This window comes from Syzygium oleosum, unplaced genomic scaffold, assembly GCF_021117445.2.
Source record: "Syzygium oleosum isolate NSW1041296 unplaced genomic scaffold, Sole_v2.1 Sole_v2.20, whole genome shotgun sequence".
Classification (NCBI taxonomy): Eukaryota; Viridiplantae; Streptophyta; class Magnoliopsida; order Myrtales; family Myrtaceae; genus Syzygium; species Syzygium oleosum.
Genome location: NW_026607504.1, coordinates 5,612,749 through 5,634,157, shown reverse-complemented (window position 1 = coordinate 5,634,157; position 21,409 = coordinate 5,612,749). Strand labels below are relative to the sequence as shown.

At 39.0% G+C, this 21,409-nt stretch overlaps 1 protein-coding gene across 2 annotated transcripts; it reads right to left on the bottom strand.

Moving 5' to 3' along the window:
• Window positions 1-3,363: 3,363 nt before the first annotated feature.
• LOC115693733 (sulfite oxidase) lies at window positions 3,364-9,369 on the bottom strand. Of its 2 annotated transcripts, XM_030620797.2 has the most exons (12): window positions 9,195-9,368; window positions 8,277-8,392; window positions 8,091-8,153; window positions 7,864-7,900; window positions 7,635-7,716; window positions 6,460-6,578; window positions 5,962-6,057; window positions 5,647-5,757; window positions 5,460-5,561; window positions 5,093-5,140; window positions 4,199-4,414; window positions 3,364-3,668 (listed from the first exon to the last, which is right to left on the bottom strand). In XM_030620797.2, the coding sequence occupies exons 1-12, from the start codon at window positions 9,267-9,269 to the stop codon at window positions 3,552-3,554; spliced, it is 1,182 nt and encodes a 393-aa protein (XP_030476657.1). In that variant the 5' UTR covers window positions 9,270-9,368; the 3' UTR covers window positions 3,364-3,551. The 2 variants fall into 2 exon arrangements, with proteins under 2 accessions (XP_030476657.1, XP_056176490.1); XM_056320515.1 differs by lacking the exon at window positions 5,962-6,057 and having other exon boundaries at window positions 9,195-9,369.
• Window positions 9,370-21,409: the final 12,040 nt, after the last annotated feature.

Below are 21,409 nucleotides of genomic sequence, written 5' to 3'. Positions count from 1 at the left end.
TAGGAAATATAATATGAGTATCAATCTCAATTAAGTATTTGTGAACTTTGATCATGTAACATCATAATTGTTTTACAATTATTGTTACGATATATCATCAGGATATCTTTATAGGCGAAAACGGCATATAGCAAACTGGATTGAATCTCTGAAGTTCAAACCGGATCGAATCTCTATGGCGAAAACGGCATTTAGATTAATCTCATCTAAACGAGGTGCTTGATCAACCCTATTTCGACTCTCTCAAATTCAAACTTCCAAAACATCAAAGCGGAGTGCGGTTGCAAACATCCAAGAGCTCATGGTAACATGTCTGAGCGACTTCCGAGACCCTCAAAGACATAGAAACCAACAAAAGCAATGATCAAGAGAGATCTATCGGCCAACTGCCGCAGCATTTAAAACAGGGAAACACGTGTTGAAACTCCTACAGGCGGTACATATATGCTCTGCCAGGAGGTTCTTGAAGCAGAGCACAGATTGAAAAATCGAAACCAGTGCTCTTTTTCAAATCCAGCAAACGGACAAACCCCCACGTGCTTCTTGGCAATTGTGTTTTTGGGTATCCGAGAAAGGTGTGAACTGGGCGGGGGTGGTACGAGAAACACGCACACACACCCACAGAGAGCCTAATACCAAAAAAAAAAATCCCAAACTTTAACTTTTGTCCCATTTCTATCTTTTGTCTCATAAAAAATCTTCAATTTTAGGTCATGTCCCAATTCTACCCTAAATTTTTTTTTGTCCCATAAAAAACCTTCAACTTTATATCTTGTCCTAATTTTATCCTAAGCTTTTTTTTTGCCACATGAAAAACCTCAAATTTTTGGTCTTATCCCAATTTTATCGTCCAGTCTCAATTTTACTGTAAAATTTTTACAGTCTCATAAAAAATCACAAAATTTTACTTGAGTCACAAATCTGACTCCATTAGCCCTCCGTCCAAAATTTCTCGTTGACAACCAAGATATAGAAATCTCTCAAGCAAGAGCTGTTTGAGTGTCCCAAGTACTATCCGACCGCCAGAGATGGAACATTCCTAAGCATGAGAGATCGATAAGCGCAAAATCCTAAGGGCGATTTTGACGGAGGGTTAATGGAGATCTTTATGAAGCAAAAAAATTAGAGTGAAATTGAAACTTGACCTAAAGTTGAAATTTTTTTATGAGATAAAAAAAGTTTAGGGTAAAATTGGTACTGAACCTAAAATTGAGGGTTTTTTATGAGACAAAAAAAAATTATGGTAGAATTGGGACTATACCTAAAATTGAGGGTTTTTTATTAGACAAAAAAAAGTTTATGGCAGAATTGGGACATGACCTAAAGTTGGAGGTTTTTTATGAGATAAAAGGTAGAAATGGGACAAAAGCTAAAGTTTGAGGTTTTTTTGGGTATTAGGCTCCGGGAGAGAGAGAGAGAAGATAGAAGAAAAAGATTATCAATCAAAGGTTTTTCGAAACGTGGTTCCATTGTTCATCAACCGAGAAAACAATATCATGGCTGCAGGAGTTAAATTCATTTCAACCTGTCCCCACTGGTTCGGCCGTTGTCGTATGCGCACGTTTTATCGAATTTTATATCGAAGTCTTGCGAATACGACGAAGGGCAAAGGCGTGGGGGTGGTTTTTTTTTTCCTCCTTCGAGCTTTTGGAGGTATGCTTCTCAGTTCTCACGGGTTCACATTTGTGGTGGCCGTTGGCAGGTGGTGTAGAGTTTCGAGAGATCGGAACACGCGCCGCGACAAGAAAGGGGCCCCGAACGCAGATAAGAAAGACTTAGAACTTGGGGTGTCCTCGGAAGGTGCCAGACGTTGGGGGGTGGGTTCGTGTCCATGTGCGGAATTACAGGAGAAAAAAGGTAGAGAAACAAAGATTTAATGGCTGGGATTGGCTGGCCGGCCGGCCGGCCGATCGGCCTCGTGTTGATGGGGAACAAGAAGAACTTTATGAATGAAAGATGTTCGTACAAGTCTTATGATGTTGATCGTGTGGTAATGATCTCGACGGTTAACTTTAGTTTACCCCCCGGGGGAATTTTCCATTAACTTTTCTTACAGGTGACCGGTCCTATTTTTTGGGCTAAGCAACTTCAAAAGGTTAATCGTTTGATAAGACAGACTCGAGTTTTGACCTACCTTTCGTGATAATTGGCATGACTAAATACGTGACATGACCGCACCGACCCGTGTGACAATTGATCTAACTATGAAATATCTTTCTCAACAAAACGCGAGATTCTTTTTTTTTTTTTTTTGGTCGGAAAGACGCGAGATATTTTATGGAATAAAACGATTTTTTTTTTCTAGTTTGACGCATGATAAATATTACAAAAGTTGAAACATTCTTGTTTAGGTATCCTAGACTAGTTATCTTAGAAGCGTTTTGCTTGCTAAAAGGATTCAATTACGAGTTAGTGATGGGCTTGGCTACATTCGAAAACGCCCCTCTATCTATCCCCTTCGCTTTTAAAACCACAGCATCCATTTTATTTCAAAGATCAGGAAGGATTTTCACCTTCCATCTTGGACGTTCTAGGTCCCACGTAATAGAGATGTGCAAAAGACCGAGAATTGCTCGGACCACTCGTGATTGTCCGGAACCGGTCTTGTTCCCGGTTCCAATTTTTAGGAACTAGTGGGTACTGGTCCACTCACAGCCTCACACTAAACTGAGAAATATATTCTTTCGCTTTCGCCTCACGCTTACTTTCACTCTTACTCTCACTCTTAACAGTCGATGCTCACCTCACCGTCTCCAACTCTCTATCTCCGTCTTCGTCTCTCTATCTCCGTCCTTAGATGGTGGAACCGGTTCCACGGATCCACCCGAGAACCGGACTACACCAGCAGTCCAGTTCCTGGGTGGATCCGTGGAACCAACGGACGGTTCCCGATTCCAATTTTTCGGAACCGGTCCTTAGTGGGCAGTTCCTGGTTCTAGGGTGGGAACTGCCCATCGGACCATGCTCACCCCTACCACGTAAGATCCGCCGACATCAAGCGCACCTCGATCGAGTTCACATGCACCGGGATCATTTTGAGAAATTTTACATCCCATTGCTCCATCCAAGGCCGAATTTTTTCAATTGGGCTCGCATGCATCACGATCATTCAAGAGTTATTCGTCCAGTTTGCTCCCTCCGAGGCCGTATTACCATTGAAAAGTGCAAAGCGCCCAATTCACAGCGAGAATGCTTTGCATCTTCGTCTCAGCCCACTTGCGGTTGGACCCGTTTGCGAGGCACCAAGGTTTGTTTCCTTCTTTGTGGATTTCTTTGGGGGGAAACAAAATGCAGAATCGATATTCGCGAACACAAAGGGGCCAACACAGGAAACTGCACGAGTCTCGGACAATGCCATGGAGATTTTGGTGTATAGTGGCAAAAGACTCACTAAACTTGCATCGTTCAGCTGATTAGGGATGGGATGTCATTTTTCAACAGCACATCCGAAACAAACCATTACACGGTCCCCATGAGAAAGAGTAAAAGGCAGCATTTATTTCTCGGGTCGAATCCACGAGTCGTGGTAAATGCTTAGCACGACTCGTCGTCTACATCTTCGAGTGACCCACCCGTACCTGAACACGATGCCAGGAAGTGTTCAGTATCCCCCTCAAGTTCCAAATGGTTTCCACGTTTTCTGGCTGGACATTAGCTGCAGTGTCAACCTGAAAAAACAAAAAGAGACCATCAATGCGAGTCGATCAGCAAGAGCATCAAAGAGGAGATTGATGGGTACTCGGGCTTATATCAGACATTCAGAATCATTGAGCCTCTTAGTCAAATTCGTGATTTAAAGGACCAAAAACAGCTGTTACTACTCCTGATGAGTAGCTTCGCCTGCACTGCTAGGTAAATAATGCAATTCGCAATACCGATCAATACAAAACGTACTCCATAATACCAACCATACAAATTAAAAAGAAACAAGCTATGCTTACAAGCAAACACTACCTTGAGAAAAGCAGTGCCTGAAAAAAACAGCATGTGTCAAAGTATGTCTGCATTTTAGCTTCTCTAAAGCAAGATTGTATAACTATTTGCCCTCACAATATTGTGAATACTGTGCAACAAGTGGTAATAGCCAGAAGATGATTTATATTTTGAGATTCATCCATCATAATAGGCTATTACGAGGCTTTGAGAGTGATAACGGGGGAGCAGCAACAAGCTTTGCCACATCAAGGAAACAACATACCGCTTTTGCAACAATCACAGTATCGCGAGGAATATCAACTGTAGCTTCAAAAAGCACCCACGCCCACTTGTCACTGCGAATATCACCAGCAACATAGGAAATGCCATCCTTTTGATATCTAGAAGCTTCCACCCAATTCTTGCCACCATCTATGGAAATATCAACCCTCTCAATTCCACGGCCACCTCCTGATGCTGCATATCCACTAACCTTTACCTGCATCATGATTCATTCTTCTTTCAGGTGAATAATTTCTACAAATTAGGAAGTCCCCTGAATAGCATAGAAGGACACCAACATTGACTTGGGAGCATCAAGAGTTTGAGAAATATTTATTTAACCTTAGAGGTGAAACCAAAAGAACTGCGGATTAGTGGAGGGCCAATCACAGCGACTATTGACCAACCCTATGCTGGGCAGCGATCAAATTCAGATTTCCCTCAATTTTCGCTTTTGTTTATATTTTACTTTAAGCCCCAATATTTACTTTTCAAAAACACTTCGCAAGTTTAAATGAGAAACCTTTTATTATTGTACAGGAAAGGAAATCCTTTATGATTGAACAAATTCTCTAGCCTCTATTATCCCTGTGCTGTGAAACAACTTAGAAATCCAAATGCAGAGATATCAACAAACTTCCCCAGTACCTAAGAGTCCCAAAACTAATAAATGTAGGAAATGGAGGTTCATACTAATATCGAAATTAAATCTAGCACATGGATATAACTGAGACAAGCACTTTTCCTTTGGGAAGATGAACAAATGTACAGGTGCATGCCAGACCACCATAGATTTGTAAATAGTATGTGAATCAACAGAATTCTGTGCATGCTCAATTTACTAACTAAAGAACTGTGATATCTATGCAAGTAAAACTGTTGATCACAATCGAACCTTTCCAGGTTGTATTGCATTCACATCCTCCAAGGAGCATATTGCACACTGCCAGCACAAAATCAAGCAATCAGTGCAACTATATGACATGAAAAACAAAAGGCAATAATCCACTATAGTTCAATAGAGGTAAAGTTCCATCATCCTGCACTAAATTTATCCCTCCGAGATTAGACCTTCCTATAGAACAAGAGGAACAAACAGAATGCGACATTGTTTTTGAGCGTTCATCAGTAAAATAAATTTTCTGGCACGATGCAAACTAGAAACTGAACGAGATGTCCAACTTCAAGGCAAGAAAATGTAGCTATGCAATTATGGAGATTTGACATTTTCCAAGGCGGGAGTTAATTCATAATGACATTACCTGAACAGGAAAATCCATCTGAGGCTTCCTTGTTGCCCAATCAATATTATCCCAATTTACTGAAGGTGGAAACATCTTATAATCCTTTTGCATGAAGAAGCCCTGAAAGACAACAATTGTTACCTAAATAATATGAGAAGACAAGATTGAGCTGTATAAACTTCAACAAAAGATAACTTTGTCCGACCTGGCACTCTTCAGCAATTATGTTGATAGAGTCTAGCCATTTAACAGAGCGGGCACCTATAACACCCGGGACAACCCCCCGCAATGGGTAACCATGATCCCTGTTAAGAGTCTTTGGCAGGACAGGAAAAACTATCAATCCTAGACAAATTCCTACAGGGTTTATATCTTGACAATGAAAGGAGAAGCAACAGAGAAAGTGATATTTGCAAAGAAGAGTATACACAGATGAAACAAAAGCATAATCAATTATTTTGTGATAGAACACTGTGATGGAAATCACCATATATGCTTCCATAAAGACAAGTTCACTAACCTCACCATTCATCTCATAAGCAAGTAAAACATCAGCGTCAGGGTTAGTAGCCTGGCTTAATGGGATTGATGCTTTGTAGGGCCCTCCATTCTCCTCCTAAAGGTTATCAAAGAGCAATTTTGTATTTAAAAGTTCCAACCAGAGATTGCAATTTGTAAATACTTCCACATGAAACAGCAAAGTAAGAAGCTGCTCCAAGAAATTATTACTTCCTTATAATTAAAGTACATCACATGCACCGAAAAATCCTCCGGCAGAAACCCAAAAAAATCATAAGCAAACTGCAGAAACATTTTTCTGCATATAGAACACAGCCACAATTATGAAATTCTTTTTCAATCTCACAAACTGAAAAAAATGATCAGGTGAAAGAAACTAAAAACGCCGTTTTAGTGCTTCCAATAACATTAAAGTGATTCAGAATAGAGCACACACTCCTAATTTCCGCCTTTTTTTCCTCGACAGAAAACAATGGCCAAGAATAACTTGAACCTTTACCTTACATTTGTCAACGCTCACAAATTCAACATGTTTTCCACCTGATCTAGTTACACTTGTCAACTTAGGTACTCCAACAAGCTCAAGAACGTCAGCCAACTTGGCACCGCCCCACACAGCTGGACATATCAGGATAATGATTAGTTTCAAACTAAAGAAAAAAAGGAAAGAAAAGAAAAAAACCTGACCAGAATTTGGATCAAAATAAGGATGGAGAACCGCTAAAACTATTTCCAAACTCTTAAGAGAATAAGTAAGTCCACAGTCCATACTGCCTTTTCACATACATAAGCCAAAGAGAAACTTTTCTTTCACCATTTGTGATAGGAGTTGACAGAACATCTAGATGCAATGAGCTTGTATTCTGACAAAAAAAAAAACTTGAACTTGGATCCTCAAGCACAGTTCTATGCAAAAAGAACATCATGTTATCAAGACACAGTATTTTTTGTTTTCAGCTAGAATCAAGAAGCAGGACAAAGCAGTATTATTCAACAAGGAAATGTTCTTATAAGGAAGCCACTCTTTGCATGGACTTACCAACAAAAGGAAAATTGTAAATTTGAACTCACTGTTGCCGTGAACATGCTAGCAAAATTAAAGATTCGAGTAACAATGTGGAACTAGAAGAAGAAAAAGGAGCCCAGAGCGACAGGCCTCTCCAATCAAATCATCATTTTTGTGACTCAATTATAAAGCCTTTAGGCAGCATATATGAGATAACTGAGCAATACGTTATCATGTCAAGTACAATGAATTTAATTGCCATTTTCCCTGATATGAACACCACGTATAAGATAACTGACCAAAATGTTAGAAAGCAATCAGAATGCACCAAATTATATATTCGGACTACACCAACCCTCATTCTTCACCAAATAAAACCAATTATATGTACTTAAAGCATCGAATGGAGCATCAACAATAGCCAGCACCCATCCTGAAAATTGTTTGCATAATGTCCCTTGCAAACATGCATGGCATTTATCATAATTCAATTTTAAAGCATGAGAAGGAGCATGCGTCAAGTCTCGTCCAACACATTGATGTCCATTGTTTCACACGCTTCTGCAATTTACGCAATTTAGAGGCCACTATAAGCTACTATAGGATGCTGGTTACATGAATCATAATGCAGGTAGCTAGCATATTCAACCGACAATTAAGTAACAAACCATTTCCTATGGCAGAGATATCCCAGCCAACACCCCTTACTTTTCTGATCTTGCTCATTGCTGTCCTCCTATTGCCTGCACACTTCACAGCTCCCACAAGCCAAAACAGACAGTCCTCAGACATATAATCAATCAGAAAACTACTGATCCTCTTAATTAGAGGCACTACAATAGCCTAAGAGACGTGCCCAGGAAATATGCAGCGAGCAAGCAAAAAAATAAACTATACCTGTAAAGTAGCGGTAACGTTGTATTTCGGAAGAGCCCTGATATCAGTAGAAAAGTCAGTTATTACCCAGCATTATAAGGGATAAGAGAAAAATGCAGTGAACGCAGGCCCCTTAAAGAATCTGGATAGAACTCAAGTACTGGGATAAAGTACATGAAAAGCACTCTTATGGTCTTTTGACATTATTTACCAGCCAAACTTCAAGTAAGCCTGCATTGGGCACTCACCATATATCTCTCATTGATATCTTCTTAGGACTTTCAATCAGCCCATGGATTGTGACATAATAGCTGCTCAGCCAGACAGGTGTGAGATCAGTGGTGGCAAGAAGGCTAAGAGTTTACCATGTGATTCACCGAAAAAAAGAAGTATCAACCAATAGCTTCTATTGAATTGAATAAAGGAAACTCAACCTATCTAGGTCATCAACTAGAGGAATGGGTCCGTGATTTCTCTTATAGAACAGATCCACCGGAGTCACGTAAGACGAAACTAACGCTGAGCGGGGTGGCTCGGCATTGAAAGGCTCCTGCACAGTCCGCCATGAAGAACATTAGCACACATTCATCTAATTAGAGTATTATTTTCTAGCAATCTACAGAAAACTCCCACTGGCTAAATAGATCTCACTCGAACAACTCGACCGCCATTTATAGTGGACCCGGATGGGGGATACGAAACAAAATAGCACTCAAGTTCCGCACTTTCGGGCATTCGAAAACATCAACTTCGATTCTCTAGTCCCAACAATAGCACGACTTGAATACGGTTCAACTAGCAATGCCCACAAGCCATCAAAGTAGCTGATCGTGGCTCAAGTAGAAAAAGAGCGTCCGCCGAGTCTCGGGAATTCACCAAATTAAACAACCGATGAGGACTTCATGGCTGCGTGGAGACCAAGCCATAGAGGGTAGTCTCACTAGAATCTTGGAACGAACTCAGAGAATACGGTCTTCGAAGCATATAAAAAAGAAAGCTCATACCGATCGACAACCTCAACCAAATCTGAGAATTTCCCACCTAACACCGGAATCATACAATTATTTAGCAGATTTTTCCAAAGTGAATCTCCAGCGCCACCTCAAAACGGACAGAACCAAAGTCCCTCCCAACATGCACAACAGAGCACGATCCCCAGAACGACACAATAAAAAGCCGCGGCATCAATTCCCAAAACCTCGTGCGTTAGACGCCACCAGGTTCTAAGCGCAGCACGAACAGATTGTTGAAAAACAAAGAAAAGGAATGGAAATCCGGAAAAAAGAAGAAGAAGAAGAAGAAGAAGAAGCAGGGGGTGAGGGTGGGGGGGAGAGAATGGGGAAGAGAGAGACCTTGGCGTTGATGAGGAGAGAGGGATGACGAGGAGGCTCCTGCGAGTACTCCGACGGCGCTCTCAGCCCTGGCATTTCTCACCACCTCTCTCTCTCCCCTCTTTCTTTCCGGCGACTTCCCCGACTCCGGCGACCCCAGATTGAAAATCCTTCGGCTCTCGAAACACACAGAGAGAGAGACAGAGAGAGAGCGTCCGTGCGTGCGTGCGTGTGGCGGAGATGACAGAGACGGAGAGAGTGAGGGAGCGATTGGCGTCTGTATTCTTTCTGTTTTCTTCCTCCTTTTATTATCTATTTATTTATATATATATTCAGGTGCTCGATCTTTTTCCAGAGTGGAATGCCGACTCTGATGCCAATTTGTCGGGGCCAATGGCACTCATTGATGGATGACGACGACTCGTCCGTCAATTCGGTTGGCGGAATATGAAAAATTCTAAAAATATCATCATTCTCGACGATAATTTATACCTAAATATTTTCGTGAACGATTAAAATATTTATGATCCATTCGTTTTTATAAGAGATGCAAATGATCATTTTTGGAAAAGTAATTTTCAAATCATTCACTATTTACGAAGCAGACGCATCTTGATCGTAATGTAATCTTTGCTTTATTGATTAAACAGTGCAAATTTTTATTTTTAGTACTCGTATCAACCAATCACGTCGCAGGTCAATTCAAGTGTGACCAAATTAATATTCATCTAACTTCTTTTATGGAATTGTGAAACTAAACTATCCCACCAAATCTATTTTCGTGTAGGTATCTATCTATTTTCAATTATAAAAGAAACAAAAATTTGGGAATAACAAAATATCGTACGTATTTAACTGTGTATCTATTCAAAAAAAAAGTGTGGGCGGCCAATTTGCTGCTTGATCCCGTACTCGTTACATAATAATCAGTCTCGATCACAAAAAAAGTCCGTACTCCACATGATTCATTAGCAAACGTTCGAAGTACACGCTAACAAGAGATTTACTCACAAAATAATTCAAACTTATCATCCCTGAAGGAGAATACAACTCTTTGATGATCGAGGTATTAGTCTTAAACTACAATTCAAAGCAAAGAATAACTTACAATAATGCAAGTGTATCCTTTGATTTATCAATTTTGAGCAAACAAAGCCCCCTTTTTGAACTTCACACCCAAAGAACAATATGATTTGAGACTTAAGAAACATGAAGAAATTCAAGATGGCTTCAAATTTTATTGCATACATTTTGATTTTTTTATTTTTGAAAAATTAATGTATTCCATGATATTTTGTGTTTAAGAACTACTCAAGTGTTTGATGAGAGGCTTTCTCATATCCATGGAGAAACAAATTCCCATGCAAATTAGTTAGTGAATTTGGCTTCGAGTTCTGACGAACAAAGTCCATTTAATTTTTCCTTAAGAGAAATTTGGTTTCTAAGCTTTTTGATGGTCAAATATAATCTTGATTCAAGGGACTCGATTTCCAAGCGACTCAATAATCGAGCACAACATTCTTCGTCGTGCAATATTATTTTGGATCCACATAAATTCGGCCGTTCAACCTCCTTTTTTTTTTGTTACCTCAAAAGAGAACACTATCGTTTCATAATCATAAACTTAAAGTACTAGTTAAACAAATACATAAATAAAAAAGGAGCTAAAATAACAAAGTAATTTTTATTATAATTTTGCCACGGTCGATTTATTGTCGCGAAGTATTGGTAGAACCACAAACACATCGGGACAAGACAACTAGCTTTGGAATATTCATTCCTTGGCACCTTTCCTTTGTTTTGTTTATTTATGTGTTCTGTACGGTCGTGATGGAATCCATGAACCTTTGCTCGGGGACTCAACACTACGACAAAGAGATGTGTTCCAAACAATGGTATGGTATCGGTGCCCTCGGTTAATAAGATAGCAGTTTTTTATTTTTATTTTTTTATTCTCATTTTTTTGTTTATCTCTTGGCAATTTTCAAACTATTTTGGCCTGGCCTGCAAAGTTTCTTTTTCCAATTTGAAGGTCGGACCAAAAATGGACAATTTTGCTGCTGTATGGACTGACGTAATTAATGTCGCATGACAAGGAGTTCCTCAAGCAACTAAAGGCTAAAAGCACCATTTAATAATATCAATTGGTGCACATTTGTCCGAGCGGAAAACAATATGATAATGATTTTGTTTTTTTTTCTTATTTTTATTATCTCTTCGTGATTTCCAAACTATTTTGGCCTGACCTGCAAAGTTTTTTTTTTTTTTTTTCAATTTGAAGGTCGGACAAAAATGGACAATTTTGCTTATGTATGGACTGATATAATTAGTGTTACTGGGACGCGTCTGCTAGCATAGAAAGTACGTGGGATGTTGATAGGCAACCACGCATTAGATAGTTCACGCAACTTAGGATGCTCTTGTTTCACGAAAAATAAATGATCAGGAAAACATTTTCTTTAAGAATGGCCTGTTTGTATCACTCGAAATAATTAGTCAACGAAAAATACTTTTATTGTCGATAATTATTTCTGTTTAAATATTTTTGCAGGACAATGAATATATGGAGATGCATGCAGATAATCCAGCACATCCTTCTCTTCCTCATCAGTTAGGTTAATCCTTAGCTTTTAGCAAACATATGTGCTCCACAACATCTCTTAGGGAAGAACGAAAGGTGACCAGTAAATAAAAAGGCCACGACCAATTCATACATTAATAATGGCAGTACTGGAAGTGTAGGTAAAAGAGAGTTTCAGCTACATCATTGAAGCAACGCACAAGTGATGTGGCCTTTTGTGTCGAAAAGCGAGGGTATCACTTACCAGTAATCAATATGGAATTTTCAAACACCTTTCTCATATTTAAGCGCCCGGATGCAAAACATTTGATGATGCCAATATGGCAAGTAAGAAAACAACAAGCGAAGCTTACAATCGTATATCGCCACATGTTTTCCCAGCTGAACACGTCACTGGAAACTGGAATCGATAGTCTTAACATTTAAGTTTTGAAGGAGCTGGAACATAAACCGGTTAAGATGCGAGAATACATTTGGCGAGAACTTTTCAACAAAGTGACTGCTCCGAGTGAGAAGGGGGGAAAACAAGTATTGACCTTCGATCTTGTTGAAATTTTGAATGGTGGGGAAGGAGCACCAACCCTAAAATAGGTGACTATTGGCCAAACTATATCGCACAGGGAGAAGAGGGCTATGCAGTGCTGCTAATTTTTGTTATAGCTTAAAAAACAAGACCTGATGGAAGGGAAACGGCACGTACCTCCCACTTACTTTCATGCAAAACTTTCTTTCTTCTCTTAAGAGACCGTGTTCCAGCATATATACGAAAGAAGTTTCTATCGAACATTGTTTACCATTTTGAGTTCTGTTGCTGACATGCTGTCAAAGGTACCCCAGAAGGGGAAGGTACAGCCATTGCCACATCAAACACGCCTAGTTCACTCTACCAAACTCCTAGCTCCCTAACAGAGCAGCATGATAATGTTTAGAAGAAGTGGCAGGCCAGGACTTAGACCTCTGTTCAAATTTCAGTAGTTATGCACTATAGTTCATGAAATGCAAATGTACTATTTCCATATCCCCCAACCCCATTCTCTGTGCATGCCATTGTTTTGCAATCAACTTCTGTTCGCTCCATCCACTTAATTTTCACATTGTAACTGGATAATCTAAAAAAGTAACTAGGAGCTAAATATGAACATGAGTTGCGAATGAGTATGAACAATCCAAATCGCGATAATGCGCGGTTCTGGCCGCGGTTGCAAAGGAACGAGAGGCAAATCGGAGAGGAGCTCTAGCTGAGAGCTTGGACGAGCATGCTTGCTATTGAGCATGTGCACGTGTGATCTCAGTGTGGAAATGTTGAGCTCTCTCGAGGTGTTCGATAAAATAGAGAGAGAGAGAGAAACAAAACAAGTGGACTAGGATATAAATGGCCGATTTTAAACGACGGTTTGAAGGATTGGCGCGTTATGTTATTCATATGTTAACTTATCGTGAAGCCGTTAAGATGATTACGAAAATTTGCCAATTGTCTCATGATTTCGATTACTTAAGAACCCGGGTTTGTGTTCTTGAGGACCGTACTGGGGGACACAAACAGGTTCAATGCATGTTGTTTTTCTGATTAAGAATCGATATTTTCGAATTCAGATATGAATGGCGGGATGCCTCTGTGCATGCAATAATGAGAGACGAGGAGAATGTCCCTGACATGTCAATACAATTAGTAAGATGGAGTCGTAGTGGCTTGAGAACCGAACTTCAGTCAAACGAGGATGTCGGAAAACTTAGATTGTCCATGCTGATGATGCGGAGAGACTGGACTATCACTGCAAGCAACAGGTGCTTTGTGTGTGCCACTCACTCACTTATTCATCAGGAATCGGAAGAAGCAAAAAAGTGTCGAGGAGACAGATGCGGCTGATGTACTTGTCATTGGTCTTTTGTGGATCTAATCCGGTTAAAAGAGCTCTCCAATACTAGTTCTTTGCCGCCTCCTTCGAACTTGGATGCATCTGACTTTATAAGAACTCTGCAACAGTACACCTCGAATTGTGGTCGAGATCAATGATCCAAAGAACAAGCGGTAAAGAAGCACCTTACGCGATCAAGGGTAGCGATCAAGCTTTTCAGATCTGTTTCAGCTTCGCTTTCGCTTGAATGTAGAAATCAGCTTGCAGGATTGTGCCGAGTAGGTCAAAATGAAATCAAATTGGGGATGCGATCCGGATCCAATATGACCGGCCCGATCTTATATCGGGTCGGCTAGAACGTAAATGGGCCGGGCTGGGCCGGGCAAAAGCCAACCGCCGAAACATTCTTCAGTCTTTTCCGTGCTTCAATATCATAAATTTTATATTTGAACTGATGGATTTGTTTGGTTTATTGGGCTCTCGATTTTCCAAGGAATAAATTATAACTCCCAATTATTATTTAGTATTATTACGCGGTTAATAAAATTTGTAAATGTAATTAAGGGATGAATATACACATTTAAGTAATGCACGCCAGGTGTGCACAAAGTTCAGTCTGGTCCGAATTCATCGGTTTCAATTTTTTTTTATCGCTCACGGTGCTTGGATGAACCCCAGTCCTATCAACTCGGACCAAATTCCATATGGCCAAAAAATAAGAATGCCGGACCAATTTCTATGTGAATCCAGTTCGCTTAGTTGGCATATTCCAATTAATCAACTTTGTTCGACACCTCCTGGATTACATACTTAGGATGCATTATCAGACTCAATGGACAAGCCTAGACCCCCATAGAAACGGGGCATTGCTTATTGAACCTAGCGTACAGATTCCAGTTCGATATAATTCGGGATTTTTGCTTAAACGAGATCAAGTAAACACAGATGCATTGCTTGAGGTGATCTGCGGTTGTCCATCTGCTAAAAAGATTCATCTGTTAAGGTTGTCTCTTCTCTGCTGAACTCTGTGTCCTTTGTCCCCAAAACAGGGAATCTGCTACTGAAATCATTCTCTTAAGAAATATCAATATTCAAAGTCCGAGTCCGGTGCTTCGGGGACTATAATTTGAATTGTGACATTGTTTCTTGAATAAGCATCTGCAGTGAGCATTAAACTATTAAACTATTCTCAAATATTAGGGGCGAAGGCTATGCTTAGTGTCCATTAAACTATGGAGAGGTACTGGTACCGGACTAGAAAGATCGACAACATCTTATGAAAAGGGTATGTAGCTCGAGACAATTAAAGGATAGTTCCTTACTTGCATGCAAAGAAAGGAGAAAATAGATTCGGCCATTTGATACCGCTAGAATAGAATCAGACTATACTACTAAAGGGATAGCAAGAGCATTTCCTAGCCTAGCCTTCTAAAAAGGAGATAGATTCAAGTGACGGCTCGTATTATGAACTAAATTGTTTTTCGAAACTAAATTAGATAAGGACTTGTGATTGCCGGCCCACTGTTTGTGGATATATAAATCAGATTTTACTAATATTTACATTCAAGTAGAATTGTAATTGTAATTAGCATGATGTAGAATTGTAATTGTAATTAGCATGATATATGTATGGAGAGGATAAAGCAAGGCAAAGCAGCATTAGCCTTTAATTTACCTCAAAATCATCCTCAGAACTACCACCATTATATAAGCATTAACTTGGGATAGGAACAAAATTCAGAAACACCCATTTACCCTGCATAACATTACAAGGAACAAAGAAGCAGTACCCTTTTCGAAACACCGACAAACACATTACTCGCAACACCACTTTTGGATGCATGATTGTCAAGCGATTCTCTGAATTTGCCAAAGGCGAAAGTAAAGCGACAAAATCAGGTTCTGACATTTGTACTAGCATGCGTATGATCTACTTTAATTGAGAAGATCGGAATATAGGACGAGAATTAAAGTTTGGTTTCCCAATCAGTACTCCAAATTGAAATCCAGTTATCTTCACTCTAACCACTGTGATTTTCACAAATTGTCCCGCAAGCATCACTAGCCTAACGTGATTCATGTCGAAACACCAACAACACATTACTTGCAACACCACTTTTGGATGTATGATTGTCAAGCAATTCTTTGAATTTACCCAAGACGGAAGTAAAGCGACAAAATCAGGTTCTGGCATTTGTACTAGCATGCATATGATCTACTTTAATTGAGAAGATCGGAATATAGGCCGAGAGTTGAAGTTTGGTTTCTCAATTAGTACTCCAAATTGTCCAAATTGAAATCCAGTGACCTTCACTCTAACCAATGTGATTTTCATAAATTGTCCCACAAGCATCACTAGCCTAACGTGATTCATGTCGAAACATCGATGACACGTTACTCGCAACACCACTTTTGGATGCATGATTGTCAAGCGATTCTCTAAATTTTCCCAAGGTGGAAGTAAAGCAACAAAATCAAGTTCCAACATTTGTACTAGCATGCGTATGATCTACTTTAATTGAGAAGATCAGAATATAGGCCGAGAGTTAAAGTTTGGTTTCTCAATCAGTACTCCAAATTGAAATCCAATGATCTTCACTCTAACCACTGTGATTTTCACAAATTGTCTCGCAAGTATCACTAGCCTAACGTGATTCATGTCGAAACACTGAAGACACATTACTCGCAACACTCAAGCGATTCTCTGAATTTGCCCAAGGAGGAAGTAAAGCGACACAATCACGTTCCAGCATTTGTACTAGCATGCGTATGATCTATTTAATTTAGAAGATCGGAATATAGGCCAAGAGTTAAAGTTTGGTTTCTCAATCAGTACTTCAAATTGAAATTGATCTTCACTCTAACCACTGTGATTTTCATAAATTGTCACGCAAGCATCACTAGCCAAATGTGATTCATGTCGAAACACCGATGACACATTACTTGCAGCACCACTTTTGGGTGCATGATTGTCAAGCGATTCTCTGAATTTTCCCAAGGCGGAAGTAAAGCGACAAAATCAAGTTCTGGCATACTAGCATGCATATGATCTACTTTAATTGAGAAGATAAAAAATATAGGACGAGAGTTAAAGTTTGATTTCTCAATCAGTACTCCAAATTGAAATCTAGTGATTTTCACTCTAACCACAGTGATTTTCACAAATTGTCCCGCAAGCATCACTAGCCTAACGTGATTCATGTCAAAACACCGACGACACATTACTCGCAACACCACTTTTGGATGCATGATTGTCAAGCGATTCTGTATTTGCCCAAGGTGGAAGTAAAGTGACAAAATCAGGTTTCATTATTTGTACTAGCATGCGTATGATCTACTTTAATTGAGAAGATCAGAATATAGGCCGAGAGTTAAAGTTTGATTTCTCAATCAGTACTCCAAATTGAAATCCAGTGATCTTCACTCTAACCACTGTGATTTTCACAAATTGTCCCGCAAGCATCACTAGCCTAACGTAATTCATGTGGAATATAGAAATCACCTATTTAACTTGCTATCACAAGTAAAGTCACAAAAAGGCCAAAAGAGGGTGATAAATGCTCACTCCAAATTGAAGCAATTCCGAAGCATCAAGTTGATTGCTTCGATTCCAGCAAACAAGCATATTATTTCCTTGAACACTAATCTCCATGTCAAATTCGCAAATGAAGTCGTCACCACAATAAAACATTACATTAGAGCGAGTATATCTCACACCATGTCTCTGTTAGCTGTGAATTGGCAAGTAGTGTGCGACACCGACCGAACATTTTTCTCCATCTATACACGATGTTTACAAGGATGCATGTTTCTAACAGCTCTCTAATACTAGTTCTTTGCCGCCTCCTTCGAACTTGGATGCATCTGACTTTATAAGAACTCTGCGACTGTGCACCTCGAATTGTGGTCGAGATCGATGATCCAAAGAACAAGCGGTAGAGCAGCACCTTACGTGATCAAGGGTAGCGATCGAGCTTTTCAGATCTGTTTCAGCTTCGCTTTCGCTTGAATGTAGAAATCAGCTTGCGGGATTGTGCCGAGTAGGTCAAAATGAAATCAAATTGGGGATCCGGATCCAATATGATCTGCCCGATCTTTTCTCGGATCGGCTAGGACGTAAATGGGCCAGGCCGGTTACGATTCATTGAGATAGCAAAAGCCGACACCGAAACATTCTTCAGTCTTTACGTGCTTCAATATCATAAATTTTATATTTGAACTTATGGATTTGTTTAGTTTATTCGGCTCTCGATTTTCCAACGAATAAATCATAACTTCCAATTATTATTGTGATATTATTACGCAGTTATTAAAATTTGTAAATGTAATTAAGAGATGGATAGGCACATTTAAGTAATGCACGCTAGGTGGGCATAGATTTTGGTGAGGTCTAACCGATTTTGATTTTCTCGACGCTCACGGTGCTTGGATAAACCTCGGACCTATCAACTCGAACCGAATTCCATGTGGCCAAAAAATAAGAACGCTGGCCCAATTTCTATGTGAATCCAGTTGTTTCAAACTGCATATTCGCTTAGTTGGCATTTTTCGATTAATTGACTTCGTTTGACGCTTCCCGAATTACATACTCAGGATGTGTTATCAGACTCAATGGACAAGCCTAGACCCATTGAAACGGGGCATTGCTTATTGAGCCTAGCGTACAGATTCCGGTTCGATATCCTGTTCGGTATTTTTGCTTAAACGGGATCGAGTTGAATGTATCTAGAGAACCAGAGCTCTATTCAGGTAAACACAGATGCATTGCTTGAGGTGATCTGTGGTTGTCCATCTGCTAAAACGATTCATCGGTTAAGGTTGTCTCTTCTCTGCTGAACTTTGTGTCCTTTGTCCCCAAAACAGGACATCTGCTACTCAAATCATTCTCTTAGGAAATATCAATCTTCAAGGTCCGAGTCTGGTGCTTCGGGGACTATAATTTCAATTGTGACATTGTTGCTTGAATAAGCATCTGCAGTGAGCAGGGAAGCAAGTTTTGCAGTCTGCTTGTTTTTCTAAAATCATTGAAAAGTAATGCAAGAAAGCACATGTGCTCAGGTAGCATCCTGTTCTCTCATTGCAGATTAGTTCTTGAGCATAGATGATTCCGCGCGCCAGAGCGAGAGAAAGAGAGAGATTCGACTGCTGAGTCGTTTGAGGAGGCTTTGATATCGCAAATCCTACTACATAAAAGTAAAGGTAACATGTTATTGTGGATACAACCTAGGCAATAAGCGAAAAGTTAGAACTTTCTGCTGTCTGTCTCGAAGAAAAGATGAACTGAAAATCTTGCACAACTTACCCGTGGTCCAGCAACAACTGGAGCTCTCCATTCAGGCATGAAAATTTTCTTATTTCAAGTTCAGCAAGGTAGCAAACCATGATAGAAACACTTGCCCTTAATTTAGAAAGACACAGGCACTTGAAATAATCACCAAGTTAGGGGATAGAATGGCGCAAGAAAGATTACAGCCTGAGTCATGAAATTGACCCAACTGTGATGACGCAAGTTGAATATAACAGCCATCTTCTTGGGACAAGCTATGCGTACATGGTTTAGTGAGATCAGCTACTCGGATTGCCAATGTAGCGTTTTATTCAGGTGCTCACAGTGCAACTCACCAGTCAAACTTCAAGCCTTCATAACACAACAATTCAGGATGAAGTGGCTAGAACTGTTCTTGCAACAGCCAAGAGGCGTCCACTGCAGTTCCTCAATGTCTGGATCGGGGCAGCAAGTGAAGATAGTGATGCCATGGCCGGGGTACGAAGCTGAGGATGCGCCTATCACGAGAAACACACTGCCCAGAGATTTGAACACAACGGCCCATCCTTTGTTGAAATCAGCTCTTATAGGAACTGGCCCCAGCCAATTCCAAGAGTTGCTGCTCTTGATATACACCTCCAGCTCGTTCAACGAAGTCTCAAGAGTGTAAAGCTCGTTGTTCACAATCAAGAACAGATCGGAGTTGTAATCGAGATACAGAACCAGATAACACACCTGGAATTCCTCGATCAAGGAAAGGTTTTTTCTTAATAAAACGATTATTCCTTCATTTAGATCAATAATGCCAATCAAGAAAAGCTGTTGCCTTACCCCCTAGAGAGAATGGATTAGTTTGTTCATAAAATTCAAATATGATATTCTCAAATATTACTGAAATTGTCTTATGCTATCCCGCGCAATGCGTGGGGGTTAATATCCTCAAATATTCTCAAATATTTGGGGCGAAGGTTATGCTTAGGTAGCGAATGATAACCATTCTGTTTCAGAATGAGTTCCTGAAACAGAAATATATTTTTCTATTTCTGGTTCCAGAATGAGTTTCTGAAAAAAGAAACCCGTTTGATAACGACCAAAAATTTCTATTTCTGAAACAGAAACCCATTTGATAACAGCACAAAATTTCTATTTCCTGAAACAAAAACCCGTTTGATAAATAACACAAAATTCTATTTCCAGAACAAAAATCCATTTTTTTTAGAAATGGGATAAAAATAATTAGAAAATCCAAAAAATTCCTAAAAATCTCAAAAAAATTCAAAAAATCCAAAAAAATTGAAAAATTCTAGAAAAATTCATCACAATTTCCAAAAGATAAAAAAAAATTCAGATTTCGGGAAAATAGGAAATTTGTTGAATTTTTTCAAAAAAAATCAAAAAATTAAAAATTTCAAAACTTCATAGAATGGCTTAAAATACCTGTGACCACCCATTTTTAGTGAAATTTAAATTTTTTTAGGTGCCCCAAAAAAATCAAAAAATCAAAAATTTCAAAACTTCACAGAGTAGTTTAGAATACATGTAGCCACCCACTTTGAGTGAAATTTAAATTTTTTAAGGTGCCTAAAAAAAATTCAAAACTCAAAAATTTCAAAACTTCACAGAATAACTTAGAATACATGTGGCCACCCACTTTGAGTGAAATTTTAATTTTTTGAGGTGAAAAAAAAGCAAAAAATCAAAAATTTCAAAACTTCACAAAATGACTTAGAATATCTGTGGCCACCCACTTTGAGTGAAATTTAAATTTTTTAGGTGCCGAAAAAAAATAAAAGCATAAAAAAATCAAAAATTTTAAAACTTCACAGAATGACTTAGAATGCCTCTAGTCACCCACTTTGAGTGAAATTTAATTTTTTTAGGTGTCCAAATGGTATTTTTGATTTTTTTGATTTTTTAATTTTTTTCGGCACCTAAAGAAAATTAAATTTCACTCAAAGTGGATGTCCACATGTATTCCAAGCCATTCTGTGAAGTTTTGAAAATTTTGATTTTTGCTTTTTTTTCTTTTTTTCAGCACCTAAAAAAAATAAAATTTCATTCAAAGTTGGTGGCCACAGGTATTCTAAGCCATTCTGTGAATTTTTGAAATTTTTGATTTTTTGCTTATTTTTATTTTTTTCGGCATCTAAAAAAATTAAATTTTGCTCAAAGTAGGTGGCCACAGGTATTCTACGCAATTTTGTGAAGTTTTGAAATTTTTTATTTATTTTTTTATTTTTTTCGGCACCTAAAAAAATTTAAATTTCGCTCAAAGTGGATGGCCACAGGTATTCTAAGCCATTCTGTGAAGTTTTAAAATTTTTGATTTTTTTGTTTTTTTATATTTTTAGGCACCTAAAAAAATAAAATTTCGCTCAAAGTGGGTGGCTACAGGTATTTTAAGCCATTCTGTGAAGTTTTGAAATTTTTTCTTTTTTGCTTATTTTTATTTTATTTGGCATCTAAAAAAAATTAAATTTCGCTCAAAGTGGGTGCTCACATGTATTCTAAGGAATTCTGTGAAGTTTTGAAA